Here is a 21478-nt window from a genome sequence, read left to right as displayed (position 1 = left end):
TAAATATTTGCGTCCGTGGGAACTGAACATGAAAAACATGGTTTGAATGTTGCTTTGATCTGAAGTTCCTAACAGTGACTGCTTTTTGTTTCCAGCCAGGACGCTGGATGTACAAATCAGGTAATAAGAGAATAGAGGCTTGTTCTGTTCCCTTCTGCTTGTCTGTATTTCTGGATGTGGTCAAAAATCTCCTGCTTTGATCTCCTCATATGATCCAAACAGGCTCACGGCTGGAGGAGCTTGGATGACACTCGCGAGGCACATGCCTTCTGCCTAGAGTTCAGAAGTTTTTTTTTTTGCTGAAGCACACACTGCGCTGACCCAATCCTCAAAGAACTCTCCCGTGTTCCTTTTTTATTCTTTGAGTGCGGGACGAAGAGGTTGGTGGTTCCGCGCACCTTTCCGAGCTCATTCCAAGGATGAGAGCTCCTTTCACAATACATGCAGAGTCACGTTGGCCCCCAGATTCCTGCATGTGTGTGTGTGTGTGTGCATACACAGTATATTCACTGTGTATTCCACGTTTTCTGTAAACTTACATAACAGTGTGTCCTGCAGGGATCTTATGACAGCTGCTGTGGATTTTATGTTTCGACTCCAGCCCGGTAGCCTCTGTAATCAACTCTAATCAGTATGTGGGCAAGTGACCTGCCACCCCACTAACAAGCTAACATGATTTACCTCTTACAAATCATTCAGCACATTATTTTTATTCCTCTTCTGTTTTCTTTCCTTGAAGACAGGATAGAAAACACAGATGAGATCTGTTACTGTAATAGATCATTTTCCATAGCACTGCATTGTTTCTTCAGTCCTTTTATGAAACCCAAAAGGTCCTGAACCACATGACCGTCACACAGAATCTAACAGTCGCCTCGGATTGGCTCTGGCGACTGAACGATCCTCCAAACATCACAAGTGAACTCCTGCAGGAGTTAGATCACCCATTAGAAGGTTATCTCTCCTGCCACTTATGAAACAAAACCATAGAGTTCTTCCTTGAAGCAAAATCAGTCTTTCCACCTGAGTATCAGCAGACACCTGCACCTTGCTGCCTTCACGCCACATCAACAATCACAATTATAAAACTCAACACACTGCAGAAACATACCCAATGCACGAGTGTCTGCGGGTGGAGAAGTTGCCATGCATCTTCCTGGAGAAGCGAGAGTCTTTGTTCATCATTTTGAGCAGGAGGTTCAAAAAGAGTTCAAAGAAGCATCAAAGCAGCCACTTTGGAAGGTGAGGGAGAAACAGCTGCTGTGGTGCGACCAAAAGCCTCCATACCGTCATGAATAGATTAAAGAAAGCTGTCCTTTACATTTTCTGTGGTCACAAGATACGCCGCCGCGAGACAGGTCCCTCTGACTGCACCCTGCAGGAAAAACAGGTCCAAGAGTGCGATGCAAAGCACAGTCGGGATGCAAAATAGCAAAAGTGGGAGCAGGAATGGGCCTGCAGAATCCTCTTCTGTATTTCCTAGACAGAAGCGCTTCACTTCCAGCGGATCAAAGTGCATCAAAGTGGAAATTTAATTTGTGCTTCGGATTCTGGTCCCGGCATTGAGGATATGTCCATGTGTGTTTTTGTGAAAAAGAAGGGATCCAGCGTGCATGTGTGTGTGAACAGCCTAATAAGGCAAAAGGTTGGCTGTTGGAGACCTTCGACACAGAGGAGGCACCTCATTGACAGTGAAAGTACGAAGGCCGAATGGAATCAAGTGAAATCGAGGAAGGTGTCAGCTGTCAGAGCTCGTGTGATACTAATTCCTCATCACACAAGAGCCAAGATCAACGTTTCTCTTACTCCCGTACTCCTAAATAGGAAACAGCAAGCTTGAATTCTTCCAAAAGAGCTGCAAACTGACAAAATGGAATTCCTCAACAATGTGCCCAGAGCATTTCCTGTCTTTAAAAATCAGGTCCAATGACCTTGACACAGAGCTGTCCACTTGAACAAAGGCTGGCCTCTGTGATGCTACACCAACACACAGTTTATCTTAGTGGGGAAAAAGTGAGTTGGAAAGAGTGTTATAATCCCATCGGATGCTCCCTGGAGTGGGCCGTCCCATGTAGTCCCTGTCAGCGGGTCATAACAGACGTCTGCTCTGTCTTCCCTTCTCCCTTGAGAGTGGTGGGAGCAAACTCTGGCTAAAAACAACAAACAACACTATCTCCCCTGAGAGGGAGAGAAGAAGAGAGATACAGTGGAGGGAGAGAGAAGGGGTGGGGTGCAGGGGCGGTTGAAAGAGAGGGAGAGGGAGAGAGAGAGAGAAAGAGAGAGAGAGAGAGAGATAAAGAACCGCAAGAATGAGTCAAAACTCAAATGAGAAAGTGTCAGCAATGGAGGTTAGAGTGCTGGTCGTGAAACTCAGGTGTAAGAAAAGAAAGGTGGAAACAAAAAAGGAAGTACATCCAAACAGAAAACACGAGGTGATGAAGAAAAACACACCAGGCCACACACATGTGGTGAAGTCAGGTTTGTCAGGTTTCAACACTAATTATCAAACCCACATGGAGAACTTCACAATGCGCTCTCATATTTGACAAAACCACATCGGGTACAACAAGTTTTTTTCCCCCTGACAGAGTGTGGTCAGCTCCACACTCTTTCGTGTGACCAGCCTGCCTCCGAGCCAGCAGGAATAATGGAGTACTGGTCAATCAATACTTCAATATCGTGTGTGTGTGTGTGTGTGTGTGTGTGTGTACTCTTTTAAAGGTGATTCAATCTCCCTTTTTGATATTGTGATATTGAGTTCATTTCTCATGCAACGGTATGATCTGATCTGTCAGAATGTCTCTTAACATGCCTACATGTTTGCGGAGAGTGAAGCGTGGAAACACCCAGGCGCCAACAGGCACAGTTACAACAGCTAATTAAACTTTGCCGTCCATTATATTTTATGAAGGTTTTGTGTTATAGCTTTTTTTTACTGGTTATTTCCTACAGTGCCATGCAAAAGACCTTCAAGGGATTTACGAAACTTACTCAGATGTTGGAGTCTGTGCTCAAACACCAACCAATCATCTCTTTGCTCAACTCTCATGGCAGCAGTAACACATCCCGATGCTCCCTCCCCACAACATAGCAGCCTCTAGTGGAGGTAGACAGGAACTGCAACAATAGTTTTCCAAAAACCTGTCAATATACTCCACAGCAGTGTTTCTCAACCACTGGGCCTGGGCCAGTGGGTGGGCCCTGAAACCCAAAATGAAGCTCACTAATTGAAAGGGATTTTTCTTTTATTATGTCAAGTAGAACACCGATGTAAAAACTGTAGTGGAAGTTTAAGGTCTGATTACTCATTATCATATTACTCTAAAAATCAATCTTAGAATGACATCATTTAGAGGCCTTCCGATTGGCCAGCTAACCGCTAAGATTAAGCTTGAACGGCACACTCCAAAACTATTAAAGAACCTGATTGTTTTTATTCTACTTATTCAATTTAAGGTCTCTCGCCTGTATACCATTACGTGGTGTTGTTAGATTACATGAACACATTTAAAATAGATTATTAAGCAATTTGGGATCTTTTTTTTCGAATGGTGTTGAAGCAGGAAAGGTTAGAACTTCTGCACTGTAGCATCTTCCAGAACCTCTAATCCCTTGACATGAATCAGTTTGTTCGTGTGAAACGTCCCTTCAAATACAAGCCTCACACAGGGACACTATATGAGCAACACATCGAACGTTTTTGTGTTGAAAAACAATACGGCCTAGTACGAATCACAGGATTATGTTCAACAACAACAACAACAACAAAAACACTCTCAATGAAGGATTGCGGCACTACGAAGATATTCCAGCCTGCAAACGGTATTCTACAGACCTAAGAAAACATCATCAATGATCATTTCCATACATTTTTGGATTAAAATGTGAATAATAACATTTAATATAATACTGAGAATCACGTAAAAACTATAACATCATTCGAAATAACAGCGCTTTGATTTTGCGGTCCTATTATAGCAGGAGTTCAGCTGCTAATGTACTTTAGCTGTTAAGAGAGCCAAAGAGATGGAGCCGCCTTAAATAATGAACTCAAATAAAAGATTGTAATTTACCAAAGAAAGATATAATGGAAGCAGAGGTGGTTGTCACAGGTTCACATGTGGCTTGGAGGGGGAAAAAAATTAAGAGAAAGACCCATTTGACAAAGTGTCTCTGGGGTGGAAAAAGAGTCTTCATCAACTTGGACACTAAGTGAAAATAAAGTGTTCTATGTTCTAAATCTGAGCTCCCTGCGACATTTATTTTCCGCTGGAAAGTTTGTTTAATTTGTCCTCCTTGCTCGCCATCCTGCAGTAACTCTTCCCTCCATTTATTTCAGCGCTGACATTATGGGAGAGTGTGTATACCCTGCAGAGGGACACTTCCAGTGGCTTGACCTCTGAAATGTATAAAGTAAAAGCTGTGACATGTTGAACATCTGCATTAGACTTTCCGGATTCTGCCCTGGAATTTTGTTATACCGACCACACTCCTGTCCCTAATATTTAGACTTTCAACAGACGCTAAAATTTATGAAACGTTTGGCTGCAAACTTACGGTGAACCTTGGAAAAGAGATGTGTTTGCAGCTTCCACTTCAAGTTTTTAAAGGTGAAAGATCTTCTGAACCTTTTTCTGACTCTTCTAGAACACCCCGGCTTCTTTAGGAATGTTAATGTTCATTCACCGTCTATAAAAGTCCAACAGGGTTTTACAGCACTTGCTGCACTTTCCTTCTGGGCTTTTAATTCTACATCAGGTGGATGCGATCTACACGGTTTCACATTAGAGACACCTCGTAACAGCCCAGAATGGCATCTATAGTGTACATATGCTGAGGAGTTATTTCTGATAAAGAGGGAGCAGGCATGTGTGTAAAAACTGGTTTTACACCACTTTAATTTTGCACAGCAGCCCCTTCTTTTAAAGCAACCTAAAGGCATCCATAACACAGTGAGGAGAAAATAGATGGATTCCTTGAAGTAGAAATAAATGTCTATTTGTATACAAGCGCACGCATGCATATGTGCGAGGGGCTGTCTATTCATCGTCTCTCAAGAAGTGAAGGTCAAGTTCGGTTTAAACGATCACATGTCTCTTGCATTGACATTGTTAGCAAAGTAAATGTTTAAACTATGTCAAAAGCCTGATGCAATAATGGGCCATAAAACTTAAGTTCACAAATACGATGGCAGAGCTCACTGACAGGAGTAATGGGAAGAATAGCAGGCTAAAACATTAGAATAATCAAATACGCTTTGAGCTAAGCAGGAATTATCTGCTTACATGCCCGTTTCATTGTCATGGGACTTTGTAAAAAAAGGTTATTTTGTCGCTGACAAAGTGGAACAGCACTGCTGATCCAGCGACAGCAGGGACGTCATTGAGCTTTGTGTTTACGGAGATGATTCCACTCAGGTGGCTTACAAAAGGTGGACAAAGCCCAGGGAAAACACACCTGTTTGCAGTTAAAACCAAATAAATAGAGAAAAAAGTCAAGCAAGATCACAATGGCCCAATCCTGCATCTGCTGTGAAATGATATGTGCATATATATATATATATATATGTGTGTGTGTGTGTGTGTGTGTGTGTGTGTGTGTGTGTGTATTTGGAAGCTGACAAATCCTCACGTTATGATGATTTAATTAAACATTTCCCATGACATTAATTGGCTTGCAGCAAAAAATCTGGGGTAGTGCCAGAATATAAATGACTTCAAGGTTATGCGTTTTTGTTGTGTCAAAGGCTGTTCAAAAATAAACCAAGAGGACGTCAACTCGTGCAGCTGAGAGGCGTGAGTGGCAGGCAGAGAACAACCTTCTCCCTCAGCACGCAGAGCCACTGGAAGCAGCACTTTACATATTCAATACAGTTTTTTTTAAAAAAGAGTTCGAAGTCACGGGCTTAAGCCGAGTTAGCTCGATAGTATTAGACTGATATGTGGCTAAATTTGGGGGTTTGCACGTGGTTCAGAAGTAGCAAATGATCACATGATGCTTATAGAATTGGTTTATACTGCATATGCTACAGCAGTCACATCAGAAATAATTAAATTTGGTGTGGGTGTATGCAAGTGCTGATTTACTCGATCAACTTTGTAAATAGAGACACTCAGCGGTTTTATCTGAAGTGCCATCAGAGACTCTACCTGGGCGTGTGGGCCAGGGTGAAGCGGCGCCTCTGGAGGTTGATGCTGCGATTCATCAGCAGCTTTCTGAAGAGCAGCGGCGAGTTTCTCGGAGAACCGCGTGGAGAATCCTTGGGCGAGATCTTTGGGGATCCTCCTGGGGATCCCGTCTTAGGCCTCGGTATGAGCTGAATGATGGGCAGCCGGGTAGCCCTTTGTTCCAGAGGCCTCTCCACAACTTCAGCCTGGTCTTCCTCAGAGCTCTCGCAGCACAGCTCATTCATGGTAAACGCGATGATGGCTTGCTATCAGGTGGTGACTGCTCTTTCTCTACTGATGCTGAGCCGAGGAACTTTCTCTGATTTCACAGCTGTTTTTATGGCATGACTAATGGCAGCGGTCTGGTAGTTTCTATGGCTGTTTATCTTGATATTCCAAATCCAGGTGAAGCTAGTGCCTCTGGTCCGGTCCTCACACAAAACCTACTCGGGAACATTAAAACTTAAACAAATCCAAAACCAGAATGAAAACACCTACACAAATGCAATATCTTTTTTTAACTCAAAAGCTGATCAACCACTTTCATGTCCTGCACCTCTTCCTAAGGACCATAATGAATACTGTTCTGGGAAGTGGACTCAGACGTTGGTGTTGATGTACTCTGTCTGCCTCCCTCCTGCTCCCAGCCTTTGTTTACACTAAGCCTAAGCCTTCCCCTCTTTCCAACTAAATATGGACGTCTGATTTACAGGGAGGAGAAACATGACAGATCACCTCCTTATGCTTTTCTTTCCCCCTCTCTGCCTCCCCTTTCCTTCACTCCTAATCTTACAGAGATTCATTAGCTTCAAACTGGGCTCCATAACTACTTCCACTCTCAGTTCAGTGCATAAACATTTAGCTGTTGCATAGCTTGGCCTTCAAACTTGCCTTGTACTCTGACTCAAACCAAATTTGCATACTCAGGCTTTTCCTCTGGTCCCCGAGGTGCTGTTTGTTGCGAAGTTGCCTATTTCCCAAGAGACAGCTTCTTTGCTTTCACATGCTCAGAGAGTACCAGGAAGAGTCACATGAAGCTCCTCTGACTATAAAAAGCAGAGGTAGAAAGCTATAGCGAGCATGGGTGCTGTCACGATGGCGCTCTCTATCTGTGACCAGAGGCAAAAATCATCTTCAACCCCCCCACCCCCCCCGCCCCCGCCCCTGCCCTTTGTTTATCACTGGAGAGTGAAACAAGGACCTCATGTGATAAAGAACTCACAGCTGAACACCAGTGCTGTCCAGGGTAAGTGAAATAACCTAGGGAGCTGGAGCATCTGACACAGGGCTGAACCTAAGACCATCAGCTGCTAGAGAGTGAAGAACAATTCTTTGGTTAGAGGCCTTTTACACTCGTTGCTACTGTACTGTATGCCTTCTAAAGGAATACTACTGCAGTGTACTTGTAGACAAAGACAATCTCTTCCAAACACAGCACAAACACTGCAGATAAACGCTTTAGCACGGAATGCAAATTGTTTATATGACCCGCTGTCACTAAAGCGTGTCTCAAAGGCCTTTACAGTTGTTCTTGCTACTTGATCACTTCCATGACACTCTGAGGGGACCAGGCTCAACACTTCAACGTCAACATCAAAAAGAAACATCCACTAAGAGTCAATTGTTGCCATTAAAGGTCAGTGACCTGCAGTTTGGAGGCTATAGCAGACTGGTTGTTGAGCGATTCTGTTTTACATAACACGGTTTGTTCTCTTGCAGTTCCCAGTAGCTCTTAGTAGAACTGGTGTAGAAATGTCTTGATTCTAAGACGTGGAAGATTCTGCATCGATGTAGAGGAAAAAAGGTGATCGATTATTTGTACACCATCATTTATTGTTGATCTTCCAGTCTGTCCAGTCCAATTACTTGTAGGAGAAACTGAGCATTGAACGGTGGGCACCAGAAGCACGTCTACATGCTATAACAAGAAGCCAGCAGCAAGTGACTAAAGACATTTAGGTGAAAGTCAGAGAAAAAGATAAAATTAGATAAAATTGAGGGATTTTGTGAACTTGGTAGGAAGCAAGAGCTCCACAAGATGCGGGGATATGCTACTCACGTAGGCTATGGTCACCCCGAGCTAATCTCTGCAAAAAATATCCCCCCCCCCCCCAAAAAAAAACAGCGAATCCCAGACGGTCAAGAACTGAGGAGATGCTGCCAACTTTGAGAAGAGAATCAGCTGATCTGTGGCAGCGTTCAAAGAGACAGGTAACGCAGAGTCATAGAGTCACGAGCTCGTCGAGGAGCCACTACATGTTATAGATAGACTTGTGTTGCCACCAAATTCATGTTTACCTGCTCGTGACGGAAAAAATTATACAAGCGCAGTAATACAGAAAATTGAGGATACGAAAAATTGACATGCATCGTGCTACTGAATCTAATCAATGACTGGTGAATTAAGTGAATAATCACAAACCTATAAAGGAGCATTAAAGGAACATTTGCTTACTGTCCATTGTCCCCAGAGCCAGAGAAGAAGATCTACCGATCACGTCATCATACCATCCCAACGAGCGGCAGTGATACAACCTGCTTTATCAAACATTTCAAGGTGATTCAGCAGCTCTTTTATCACCCGCATCTATCTTGTTTCTTGTGAATATCCACAGTTGTATCCCAGCAAACATGCCAATTCAAAATCTCGTCCTTTTCCTCTAATGACAACCACCCATCGCTGCTGTTTCCTCTACTCTTTTAGTGGAAAAACTCCAGGTGACTGTCCCCTGTACCTCTAACAGACAAATGTATCGGCGCAATTTTTTTTTTTGCCCCTTTATTTTGCCCAACATAGCAGATAAAATCGAACATGAGCAAGCATTGCTAAGTTGAAGTAGCAAGTCTGAGATGTGAATAAACAGCTGTGGGTTTAGCAAAAAAAAAAAAAAAAAAAAAGTCTGAAAGAAGGAAAAAGCCGAGCGCTGGTGCAGAAATATTGTATGTTTAAATGCACCGCTGGTAATCGAGTCGCTGCAATGAAGCATGAAGCCAGACGGTTGAGAGCAGAAAATCTGTCAGTCGTTCTCTGTATGCTGCTTAGGAGGCCTTCAGGAAACATCGGTTAATTGTAACGCTTACTGAAAATCAATAACCTGTGCGAGGTGTGTAGGGAGCATCTCTTATTTGTGACCTTGCCCTAAATGACTTTACTCCATGCCTGCTGTTCTACGTTTTATTTTAAGGCCGTCCTGTGGCTTTGTTTTTTTTTTTTAGGAAAAAATGCAGTAAATCAATCTATGAAATAACTTTCCAGAGAGGGCGACATGGCTCAGAGGTAGAGTGGCCATCTAGCAACCAAAGGGTTGCTGGCTCCATCCTCACTTCCCCTTGTGACCTTGTTGAAGTATCCTTGAGCAAAATACTGAGCGCCTAATTGCTCCTGATGGCCCTGCGACGGGTGACTCGTCCAGGGTGCCATCCAAACAGAGGCTGTAAAATTTCAGTATGAGAGCAAGAATCAGCTGAAAATGAAGAAGAGTGAGTATGTTACTACAGATAAGATACTCCCCACCCCAGGAGTCTCTGTGTTGGATTACAAGGGCATGGAGTCCCAGCATCTGCAATACACCAGTAGCGACCCACCTCAACCTCAAGACCTCCTTGATTTAATCTCCTCCAGACTATTTCCAATCTATCCTCACTGTCAGGTGCTCCAAGGCAACAGCTCTGTCAATAACGACCTCGACTCTCATGGCTTATCAAGACAACAGGATCTGACTGCTACCACTTTGGGAGAGCCATGAGCCACCATGGGGAAAAATCTTTTGACTGACAAGCCATCCCTACCTGCCATACTAGTTCTGATTAAAGGGTCAACACCCTTTAATCCATCAATTCATGAATGCCGTGTGTCATAAATGGACTGCCCTGAAGCTACATCAGCCTAATATCAAGGGAGGAGGACACAATCCCCTCCCGATATACGAGCCACGAATCCCAGTTACTCCGGCTTGTGATGACATCACACAGGACGTGCTCCCCCAGAGTAAGACACTCATTAAACCATGAGAGTCTCTTACTATCCTTGCATTTTCACATTTTGTTCATTTAGACCATAAATGTCAGCTGTAAATTTGATGTCACGCTCAGTGCTAGATGCCAGTTGATCACATTCACAATTAACTGGTTGGTTTTCACAGATTCCATTTCTGGCCAGTTTGAGTCTGATGGCTTCTTGTCCGGGGAGTGCTTAGGTGTGACAACAGGGTTTAATAAAGGGTACTTCCAGGCCTGTGTCAGGCTAACTTGTGCTTTTGTTGTTGCTTGAAATCAGACACGGGAGTAACTGGCTTGTGCATTCAGTTAGCTTTGAAGCTGCTGTCGGCCAGGCAGTCTCAGGGAGGGGGGTGTGCATGAGCCAGTGCTGCACAAAGCCAGCTGTCCCATGAAGCTTCCGGGAGTGAAGCAGTTTCCTAGCAGAACTTTTAAGGTGGTCCCTGCTTTAGCCTGCAGCTAATTATTCTCAGCATTCGGTTAATGGCTGCATGAATGTCAGGAAACACATCTCTTAATTACTGAAACATCTGCGAACGGACGACAACCAACTTGCCTCTTCAAAATATTATCATTCCTCTATCAACCAACTGGAATAAAGATGATCTTGCATACTTTCTTTTTCTCTCTGGCTGCTGACCTTCTGTGTACCTTTGTCTGCCCTGTAATGTTAGAGGTCAGACTTTCAACAATCTCCTGCAGTCATCAGGCCGTAGCTTTCCTCTCATCATTTTCTTGCATGCTGGTATAATAAATGATTTTGTGATGGTTTTTCTGTCCTGTCCTGTTTTCCTGTTTCGTCTACCTGATCACTCGACTGATTTCCCTATTGATCGCTGACATCACCGCATGCATGTCAAAATGTTTCGCAAGTACAGCTCAGGATCAAGTTCTGGATGATGATTCTGTGTCTCAGTTGAGTGTTAGCTTGTCTCACAGCCAGGAGAACCCAGAGTTTTACATTCACTCATACTACAAAGAATAGTATTAAAACAAATTATACCATGAAAGATTTTTTTCACAATTAAGGTGACTTAACATAAAAATGTCCCCTTGTCTAACAAGGTCTACTGATGTGCACGATTTATCTGTTCGCCTCTGACACACACCTCAGCTGCCACTGGAGTCTGACAGGTCTGGTTGGAATCCTTGGATTAAAAAAAACAGCATCGTCACTCACGCTGTGTTTCTACTATCTTTTAAAGTGACTCAGCACCTGTGAGGGAACGGAGATCAGGGAACTTTGGATCATATTTTGAACCAACTACGTGTACAGCTCAATCCAGAGCTGCGCCATGTTGTGGCACAGTCGGTTCATCCCGCTGGCCGCACGGCCGTCTGCTTCCATGAAACAATCAGTCAGTTTGAGAGTGACAGCAGCATCTGGTGGAATCATCAAGTATCGTGCTTATTCAAACGCCCTCTGTACTGGCTAGTTCCTGGTTCCATGACAGCTCCAACTGTCATGACCATCAAAGGTAAACATTGTTATCTAAATATTTTTCCAGGTTTGGTGTATGATTGGCTGCTTGTGGAGGAGGGGCGGGATCTCTAGAATCTGTCCTTGATCAAAACGCAAACGTTGAAATCTATTTAACGAAGTTAGGAAACAAAGCAAATACCAATGAGATGTGTTAAATATTTGCCAACTAAATCAAAGATGAAGCTGATTGGATCAGGAATGTGGGAATAACAGTGCAGATCCACATACGAATCCAGATTCCATTCCTTAGCTTTTGCTGGATCATGCAACATGATGTAAGATGATATTTGTCAGCTAAAATAAAACATACAATAAAAATGAACGCATTGATGCCTTCTTATTTATCTTAATAAGAAGCATTGTTTGGTTTACTTCAGCCCCATGATGCAACCCAACACAAAGTGCCACTGACAACCACAACAACAACAACGGTGATAATAATCAAGGAAACAGACGTCGGATACCAGATCGGACAAGTACGAGTATCAGAATGCAATCAGTGCATCTCTATGAAGAAGTTGCTACCTTGTTGTCATGATTGCGTACAAACGAACAAACAAATGACAAAGCTACAGCTTTGGGGATTTACTGGCCTTTGTTAGTGACTGTACACAAGTATGCAGTGACTGACCCTTGAAAAATGCTAATTTAGTCCGACACCTGATGGACGTCACGCTATCGTCTCTCTTCAAAGGTTAAAAAATGGGATTCCATAAATCTCAATAATGATGTGAAGACTTCAATGCCTGTAATGACTCTGCAACATGACACTGACAACACACACACACACACACACACACACAAACATCCTCGTACTGTACTTAGATCTTTGTGAGGACTTTCACTGACATAATACATTCCCTAGCCCCTCACCCTAAGCCTGACCATCTCAACTGACTGCCTGACCCTAACCTTGACCCTGAACCTAACCTGAACCTGACTCTAACCTCGACCCCAAAACCAAGCCCTGACCTTCAAATGGCCCTTTGAAGAAGTGAAGACTGGCTAAAATGTCCTCACTTTCCAAAAATCACCTCAATCTGTTGGTTAAATATGTATTCTAGTCCTCAATATGTAGCAAGTACAAGAACACACACACACACACACACACACAATTATCGTTGACTCACAAGGCTTTGGAGATGCAGCTGGCCAGAGTCCCCAGGCCTCTGCAGGGCTGGACATTGCCAGCTGAGGGGTCCTCCTCGGGCCTGTCCTGCGTGGGGGGCCTGCAGGACAGCCTGGGCAGCTGCAGGGTGCCTGAGAAGAGCCTCTTCACCGCACATCTGACGTTCAGGTCTTGGAGAAGCTCGATGTAGGAAGCCTGTTCCGAAGAGTCCCACTGTCTCTGGATAGCAGAGGAAAGACAGACTAGAATGTAAAGAATGTAAAGCAAGCAAAATGTCATGAGATTCTAGTCATTTGATGAGTGGTTGATTATTCTTCATTGGCATATATCGATACAGGAAAACGACAGTACCCTTTATTCAACAACAAAGCTCATTCTAACTTTGCATACAGTGATTTTACTGTGCTCTTTCCCCCCTCTGCCTCTTTAAATGTTCCTTGTTTTTATCACTATGCATATGTCACGCAGATCCTTTGGTTACTTATCTGGGGTTAATTGTTGTGTCACGTGACTTGGGTGCCCATAACTTGGCTCTCGGCTAAGTAACAAGCTGCAAATTTCTGCGTTATTTTCTGTGGTGCTTTGATGCCAGGAGGTTAACCACGTTAGAATCAGGGCGCAGTAATGATATAGAATGTTTAAAAATATATATATCACATGGAATCAACAATAAATAAATATGCAGCAACACGCATGCAACATGTGTAGCCACAGGCAGGTATGGGAAGTTTGTCTTGGACGCCAGCAGCAGCAGAAACAGAGAGACAAACGCTTCATTCAGAACATCAAAGGTCTTTGTCTAAGTTCTTGAGAGAATCTACGTAATAATGCAGACAGGCTTGTTTTTGTGCTGCCTCTGCTGAAAATGTTACAAGGCTCACGAAAAGACGATCGCGGCAACATTTTTTGGAGGGTTTATCAGATCTCAGGTCCTGAGACCGACACACTATCACCTTCGACACAATGAGCAGTTCTCACACGGAGATGGCGCTCAGGATTTAGCTCTCAGCGCGTTGTTGGTTCAGCGTCAGTCGTGAAGGGAGAGATAAGAGTTCTTGTTTTCTGCTGCATCCCGTGACCTTATCTCTCCATCTGCCGGGGAGGTCCATCTTGTCATAAACAATTGTAAACACACTCTCCAGCCTCAATTTTGAGCATTTGTCACCAAGTTACAGAGCAACATGTTTTTTCTTCTGTTGTAAATTGATTTTTCTATTCTGTGACACAGTCAGCTTCTTTATTACCAGGAGATGTCAAATTAAATATCAGATTTAAACTTAAAAAAAAGCATTTAAGTATGATTTATCATAATTATACATCGCAAAAGAATGGCTTTCAAACCCAAATTATTTACCATCAACTAGAAAAATGATCTTATTGCTAATCAGGCGAGGCTAGTTTTATCCATCCTTGTATCTTTCCCACTACCGTCCAGCAAATAAAAGGCATAAATGGATTCATTAAATAAGCACAAGTCAAACGTATGAAAGGTCATTCACAGCATGTTTTCGGTATTTTAACCAAAAGAGTTTGCAGGCAGGTCAGTCGATAAATGACACACATTTGATTATTCCATTCTACGTGTTTGTATTGGCAGCACAGCTCCCAGCTTCTTTAGCGGCTCTTACCTCAGTGACGTTAAAAATTTTCGATGAGCTGTTCCTCCTCATAGTTTCAGCGACTGTTCCATGGAAATGAGACAACGGAGAAGGAAATACCAAAGAGGAGGACACAGGAACCACATTTAAGATCAGATATGAACTTTTCTGCAGCTTCAAAACTTCCTTAATCTAGACAGTGGGAGAACGACTGTTTCCCCGCCTTTTCAGAACCCTCCGCTGTCGTTCATGCACCGGGTGTATGGCTAACTGTCTTAGCAAGCTCAGCGTCCTGACTTTCTTCTCTTGTGTTACCCGTTTGATTAGAAGCAAAATGAATGTCGCAAAACGTTTAAGAATTCTTCTATGGAACAGAGAGGAGCAGGAGCCAGCAGGCCTCAGCTCCTAGTGAGATGGAGCTGGTGGAGCGGCCTGCCTGACAGCTCATTATTCATGTGTCCATCTCAGTGTGGAATCACGGGACCTCATATGTCCAGACCTTCTGGACATGATCAAACTGCTGCCTACGGAAGTTCCGTCCGCCCATCCATTTTCTATACTACTTATCCGTTAAGGGTCACGGGGGGGCTGGCGCCTGTCACGGGGGGGCTGGCGCCTATCCCAGCTGACACGTGCCGAGAGGAGGGGTTCACCCCGGACGGGTCGCCAGTCCAACGCAGGGCCATCAGGAGCAAGTAGGGCTCAGGATATTTGGACATGGTCACCAGGGGACTTGAGGATCGAACCAGCGACCCTTCAGTTGCTCAACGGCCCTACGTAAGTTTTTAAAGCATAGAAAAAGGTTTGGATGGAAAATCTGAGTTCATGTTCAACTTTCAGTCTGACCCTCAGGATACTTCTGCACCACGGCAGTCAAACAAAAACATTCACACCTGCCAGTAAAAGCCCCATAGAGTTCAACAGCATCAAACTACAGCCTCCGAAATGAGCATCACAACAGATCCACTTCTCCCTCAAACACACAACAGGAACTGAACATCAGGTTTTGGTCATGTGGTGCAACTCCTTTTTTGAGGTACAGTGAAGTGTTTTGTTTTGACAACAGAAAGTCTCATTTTTGTGAAAGTCTTGGGCTCCAATTTAAGCTGACGATCCTAATAAAGGACTGAAAAAACAATCTCATTGATTCCAATTTGTCATTTTGGAGAGATGTGGATTAAGTTTTTAAAACGGAATTTCAACAAGCTTAAAAATTCGTATTTTACTTTGTTTGATACCGCATTCAAACAAACCAAAAGCCTCATTAATCACTCACTGAACTGATGGCTGTGGTTTGCTTTGTGTGTATTGATGCTACTTTTTTTAATAATTATCTTTGAAAAAGAAAAACCCATGAATCACTTTGGTATTTTGTGCCAGTGTTTCATTATTACAATGTATTCATATCTCATTATGCTACTTTAGGATTGCTTTCTGATTGAACCCTTGCTGGATTATTGCAGTACTTTGTTTTGTATATTCTATCAGCCTGTAACGGCTAACATGTTTTGAGGTGAGTGTAACTCTGTAAGCTCTCATCTCTGCGGCACAGTTTGCTTCTTATTGTAGTCGTGTCTAAAGTTTGGTTGGTCTGCGCTGAACAATAAAATTATTTAGAATATACTGCTCAACATAAGATCATCATTGAAACATTTTGTCAAGGAACGTGGTATGTATGTTCAGTTTCTTCTCCCCCTTTTAGAGCTTCAGGATAAGGGGGAGATGAGTTATGGCGCCATCTAAAGGACAAAGAGGACAAAGCCTTTCCAGACAAGTGCGCTTCCAATAATGCAAAACACCAGATGCCCATTTTGGAGTCAAAATGCACACACAGAGTAGTCAATGCTTCAATAATGACATTTTTATGAATTAAATGGCATTTATACTTTGGGAATTATAAAAAGTGAGGGGGTAAAAATAGCTCCCTTTATAGGAATATTGTAAAAACAAACACTGAAAATATGTTCGATCGTGTTCCTCTGAGTCGCGCATTTAGTGGCCACACCTGGAGCCGCGTTCAGCACCGGGTCTTCACGCATGGGGGCAGAAGCTTCTGGAGCGTCTGTGGGCCCCTCCACAGGCCTCTGGCTTCGTGCCCTGAACAAAAAACATCAAGTGCTTGTTAGAGGTCAAAGGTCAAGCCGAAGGCAAGCACAACATATGACCTGCTGACAGGCATACTCAATGAAGGGTTTATTTGATTGCCACAACTGTACCTGATACATGCTGCAGACCAGAGAGAAGAGGGAGGACATGGCTTTGTCCTGCAGCTCGTCTGTGTGCTTCTGCAGAGGGACCAACAACCTCATTTTGACAGATTTCATTCTTTTCTATTTTCTGTTCAAGCTTTATTCAACATACCAACAGATATGACATTTCATACAACTTGAAAAATGCGTTCAAACAGATGACTCTTCAAAAAAAAAAAAGCAAAAAAAAGCAGCAGGTTCATTTTGCACGAACAGGTTCTTTATCATAATTTATCAAATATGTCTTGACGGATAATAAATTTACTATTACTATTCTTTTTATGAAAACTGGGCTTCCAGTCAGAAAGAGGGACTTTCACATTCGTTATCTTCTAGGAATTCTGCTCTCCTACCCACTTACCTCTGCTTTCCCACGCTGTCAAAATTCCTACGTGCAATTTTGACGTCACTAATCTGACTATCGTTTCTCTGCCTGTCTTGTGTCAACATATCACGTTCCGTTTGCTTTCCTCTAAACACCACAACATCCCCACTCCCGTCTCCCTCAACTATACGATCACAGCGGGGCAGCACGGTTCAGGGGGTAGGGTGGCTCTCTCCATTGGTGACTAGGTCAGCACCTTTTGACGCAGCCTCTTGGGAAACCTCAAACATGTTGATTTAAGGTAAAAACAAAGCAGCTGGAACACTTGCGGTTTATTACTCAGTCACAGTCACGCTGCACAGATGACACAGCACAGTTCATAAGCAGACATTTTGACAGTTTTGGTGTTGTTAGCTGTCGGTCAGCATTAGCTTCAAGCTACATATAAGTAGCCCTTTCTGAATTCTGGAGTCACAAAGAAGCCATGCAGGAGGGAAAAAAATGTCTCTACCTATCAGTCTCTCACACGCTCATCCACCTGACCACCAAAGCTGAACGCTAATCCAGGGCTAACATGAACACTTACCCCGTTAACAGTCACCCAGGGAACAAACTGGTGTGGAGGGTCCAGGGCCTCTGTCTTCAAGGCATTCTGATGCATCAGCTGATTTCCCAGATCCCCTTTCGCACACCCCATGACTCTGTCCCAGCTCAACTCAGGGCTGTAGAGGTTCACACACTACACACACACACAACAAAGAGAAATAAACACTTCAAAACGATGGCTGAGGAGAGAGAGGGAGGCAGGGGATCGGGCAAGTAAACTGACAGACAACCACACGCAGTCTCTTACAGTCTGGGCTGCGTTGACCACGTCAGAGGAGGACTCCATACAGAAGATGATGAGGAAGGCGTTGTCGGTCATGTTCAGTAAGCATGTCTGAGATGGGGAGAGCAGGGCAGAAGAAATCTTCATGGCGGTGTGGTTACCACTCAAACTGTAATTCTCTTATTTAAAAAAAAAGGAAAATTGCATTACGTAAGTTAAATTCTTATACAACAGTTTCTTTGGGTGTAACGTCACCTCAATCGTGTTGCCGAAGCACTCCTCTTCCCCATGCTGGCACTCAAATATGTACTTATCTCCATCTGGTTTCTCCTGGATGCCAAAAAAAAAAAAAAAAAAAAAAGAAGCAAAATTTATTGGATTACTGAAGTTTAAAAAACAGAATTTCACCGGTACGAGCTTGGTTCATGACGTACCTGAGCGTTCCCGTAAGGCACCAGAGTTACAGACATGATGTCCTGCAGCAGCACCCACGTGGGGTAGAGCATCTGTGTGAGAAACATGATGCAGCCGTGACACATGCTCTCGTAGTAAAGCCCCACCTGGACGGGCTCTGCCGTCTGACGGGACCTGGTGATGTTTGTCTCCAGACATTGTTTCAACACCTGCAGGAGAGAGGAAAAAAAAAAAAAAAAGGAGGTTGACATTTGCACGACAGCTCCATGTTTACTGAGTGTGTGTGGGAGGTGTGGATGAGGTCAGACTGCTTCAACATTAAGGAGGTGGGACAAATCCAGGTCAGAGGTACTTCTTTTATCATAATGCTATTTAATTGCTGATCACTCTTCAACAGTAGCTAGACAGTCCCCTTTTACACAAAAATTCCTGCCTCAGACAGACCAGCTATCCTCAATATAAGAGCCCACTGAGCGCTCAAAAAAGGTTGAAAATTGGGTGAAACTGTGACGTAAAACCTGTCTATTAATGTAATAAATTGGAAAGAAAAGAAGATAAGCTGTGAGGGTCAGCCAGACACTGAAGGTGGTGGAAAGTAGGTATAATAGTAAGTTTAGATATGTGCACTTAACTTGAGTAGGTTCTGGATTCGAACCCACCTGAAGGCCAGATCTTTTCCGTGTGGAGTTTTGCGTGTTGTCCCTGCGTCTGTGTGGGCTCCCTACCGCTCCTTATTTTAAGGACACACGATAGAACCTGTTACCCCAATTGAGGTTTTTGTTTTTTACATTTTTGAGCAAGTTATATCTTGTGGCCTCAAAATGATTTATTTTGCCTTTCTGTGGTTTTACGTTGTTTTCTCTATGGTCATTCCAAGGCTCTAATTAATATGCGAGTATTTTTATTTTTACTGAGGCAGAAGAATTATGCATTTCTTACACCCCACAACATATCATTTAGGTAACAAAGAAGTCTAAAACTTTGTAGTACTGCTTAAATCTATTAAAGTTGTATTTAACCCGAACCATGACGTTTCCTCAGCCTCACCACGACCTCTGCCAACAGGCTGCAGGGGCAGCGTTTCGACTCAAAAATGTCCGCCCTTCTTTTCCTCCCGTAAAATCAAAACTTCCACGTTTTAGAAGATGTAGAACTCACGAACGATATGATTGAGAGGTAGAGGAGAACTCCCGAAGCTTCTGGAAGACGACTAACTTGCTTAGTTGGAGTGACAAGAGTGTGTTTGAGGAGACAACACCTGGAACCGATGTAACTATGTCACAAGAACGGTGGAATACATACACTTGGCTCCTCACACTCCGGAAGTCTTACCCTGCACTGGATAGCTGAGTCCAGTGTCGAGCACCACCTTGACGGAGGCTGGGAGCATGAGGAGGACTCACCGGTCCGGAAGTTCAACCACACGGTCAAACTCAACAGCACAGGTAGCTTCATCTTCAGGAGAAACACAGAACTTCGTCCTGACTACAAGAAGAAAGTTGCCGCCAACACACAACCTACAAAACGACTGCGAAATTCAACTTTAAATAAGTATTTGGCACTACTCCCGCGAGGGATCTGATTTCTGATTGGCTGTTGATCCAAAGCTGACGATGACGTCAATGGTAACGGCCTTATAGAAACTTCTGCAAAGCCGAAAGGAACTCTCCTCTCCTCTTCCTTTCTGAAAAAAACCTTGAGATTTAAACTCCGTGGAAGACGACATGTCATCACTATTGAAGGGACAAACATTTGAACCTATTTTGTATGTAAAGAAAAAGATTTAAATTCTTCTGTTCAGGTCAGTGTTCATTTGAGGACATTTCATAATCATAGAGCCAGGTTCTTGTTTCCATGCTATTTTGTAACAAGCAACAACTTGGAGATGTTTTCCAAATAAAGTTTTGTCACTCGGGAAATTAATTTGATTTAATTTGTTTCTTTTTGTTTTTCCCTATGATTTGAACTCATTTCTTTGTGCTGGATGGTTTCTCATACATCATTTGAACTGCTTGTACACATCTTTTGTTTAAATAAAGAAAAACAACCAAAAGTTCTTGGAAGCCACCGTGTGAGGAAGTGACAGATAGAAAAAGGGATGAGATCTGTGAGGCTGGTGCTTCCCCAACAGAAAATGTCATTAAATCTGCAATAGTTTTGGTTTAACCAGCTGAATATTGTCGTGACAGAATGTGGCATAAAGGCTCTACAGAAAGCACATCATCGCAAACATCGACGGGTTGATTGTCTAGAAAAGCAGACTTCTGTTGGCCTTTTGTGTTTTGATAATAACTAATTGATAACCTGTGCTTTTAGAGGTTAAGTTTAGTGGGTCTGACCTCCCCTCCATATATTGTATGTAGAGGTAACAAAATCTAGAACTTCTTTCACTAAACTGTAAAAGTCACATGTTTGAATATGAGCCATTCTCAAGAAAAAGCTGCATAAGAATGAGGAAGTAGAGGATATGTAATAGTTGAGATCCTCTTGGTTTGATTTGGGTGTATCTTCGTCTGGTTGAGGCAACATTTCCTCTGTCATAGTGTTGAAACAAACATGCAGAATCATCATACACTGTTAAATATTAAGAGAAGTTTACCTGATGACCCTCACATGATGTCTCTCCTCCAAAAGCAGAGCACAGAAACAACCAAGTAGACGGGACGTTACACAAGTCTGCATGATTCACTGCTTCCCCTCAGTTTTCTCTTGCTCTTCTTGTTTTTACTCAGGATACTTCTTTTCTTGTTTAGAAGAAAGATGCCCAGATTTTGACATCTAAGTTTTCTGAATTTTCCCCGAAACAATGCAGTTGAATATAATTTCATTTGGGTGCTGAGAGAAACAAACAAAAAAAAAAAAGAAATGTCTCATCTTAAAAAAAACAAAACAAAAACAAAAACAAGCTCATACCAAACCAAAAAAGAACTGATTTAACTGTGTTCTCATTTAAACCCTGAGCTGCAACACTTCATTCGTCTTATTCTGAGAGCAGTTCTCCACTTTTACAGTTCCTGTCTTTGTTGTCAGTTTACGATTTCATTTGTGCTCACATATAGACGATATAGGCAAGAGTATGTGGACGCCTGCCAACAGACCTGCTGAAACTTCTTATGAATCTGCATCCAGCATGGAGTTGGTTCCACCCTGTGCAGCTTTAGCAGCTTCCAGTGTTGAAGCGTTTACCTGTTCATTCTGAAGATCATTTATGAGGTCAGGCTCTCATGTTGGAGAAGGCCTTTCTCCCCATCTCTGTTGTAGTTCATCCCAAAGTTGAGAGAAACTGGT

The 21478-nt window shown here is 43.1% G+C and overlaps 2 protein-coding genes across 4 annotated transcripts in view; both read right to left on the bottom strand.

Annotated features, from left to right (window-relative positions):
• pde4ca (phosphodiesterase 4C, cAMP-specific a) overlaps nt 1-14565 on the bottom strand; it is a 54309-nt gene extending 39744 nt beyond the window's left edge. The window contains exons 1-2 of one of the 2 annotated variants that reach the window (XM_086203356.1): nt 14404-14565; nt 12777-12994 (exon numbers count right to left, since the gene is read on the bottom strand). In XM_086203356.1, coding sequence (XP_086059482.1) covers nt 12777-12994; nt 14404-14445 — 260 coding nt within the window. In that variant the 5' untranslated portion in view covers nt 14446-14565. Of the gene's footprint in view, nt 1-6149; nt 6633-12776; nt 12995-14403 lie in introns of those variants that run through there. The other variant, XM_086203355.1, reaches the window with a different exon arrangement.
• A 1203-nt stretch (nt 14566-15768) lies between these two features.
• Nucleotides 15769-19670, bottom strand: ifi30a (IFI30 lysosomal thiol reductase a). Of its 2 annotated transcripts, none has more exons than XM_086203352.1 (7): nt 19349-19515; nt 18211-18399; nt 18032-18106; nt 17801-17887; nt 17534-17686; nt 16590-16658; nt 15769-16470 (listed from the first exon to the last, which is right to left on the bottom strand). In XM_086203352.1, the coding sequence occupies exons 2-7, from the start codon at nt 18313-18315 to the stop codon at nt 16405-16407; spliced, it is 555 nt and encodes a 184-aa protein (XP_086059478.1). In that variant the 5' UTR covers nt 18316-18399; nt 19349-19515; the 3' UTR covers nt 15769-16404. The 2 variants fall into 2 exon arrangements, with proteins under 2 accessions (XP_086059478.1, XP_086059479.1); XM_086203353.1 differs by lacking the exon at nt 19349-19515 and adding an exon at nt 19523-19670 and having other exon boundaries at nt 15787-16470.
• Nucleotides 19671-21478: the final 1808 nt, after the last annotated feature.

The sequence above is a fragment of the Aulostomus chinensis genome, chromosome 5 (genome assembly GCF_037954235.1).
Source record: "Aulostomus chinensis isolate RoL2024-O1b breed Wild chromosome 5, RoL_Achi_v1.0, whole genome shotgun sequence".
In the NCBI taxonomy this organism is placed as follows: domain Eukaryota; kingdom Metazoa; phylum Chordata; class Actinopteri; order Syngnathiformes; family Aulostomidae; genus Aulostomus; species Aulostomus chinensis.
The sequence above is the reverse complement of the archived record's forward strand: the minus strand, read 5'-3'. Positions and strand labels throughout refer to the sequence as shown.

Excerpts from the sequence above, each read along its gene's own strand:
- ifi30a (XM_086203353.1), bottom strand. The coding sequence starts at position 19,645 with ATGAAGCTACCTGTGCTGTTGAGTTTGACCGTGTGGTTGAACTTCCGG. Across the intron at positions 18,400-19,522 it reads ACTCAGCTATCCAGTGCAGG|GTGTTGAAACAATGTCTGGA; the intron begins GTAAGACTTCCG and ends TCTCTCCTGCAG. Across the intron at positions 16,471-16,589 it reads TGGTCTGCAGCATGTATCAG|GGCACGAAGCCAGAGGCCTG; the intron begins GTACAGTTGTGG and ends TTTTTTGTTCAG.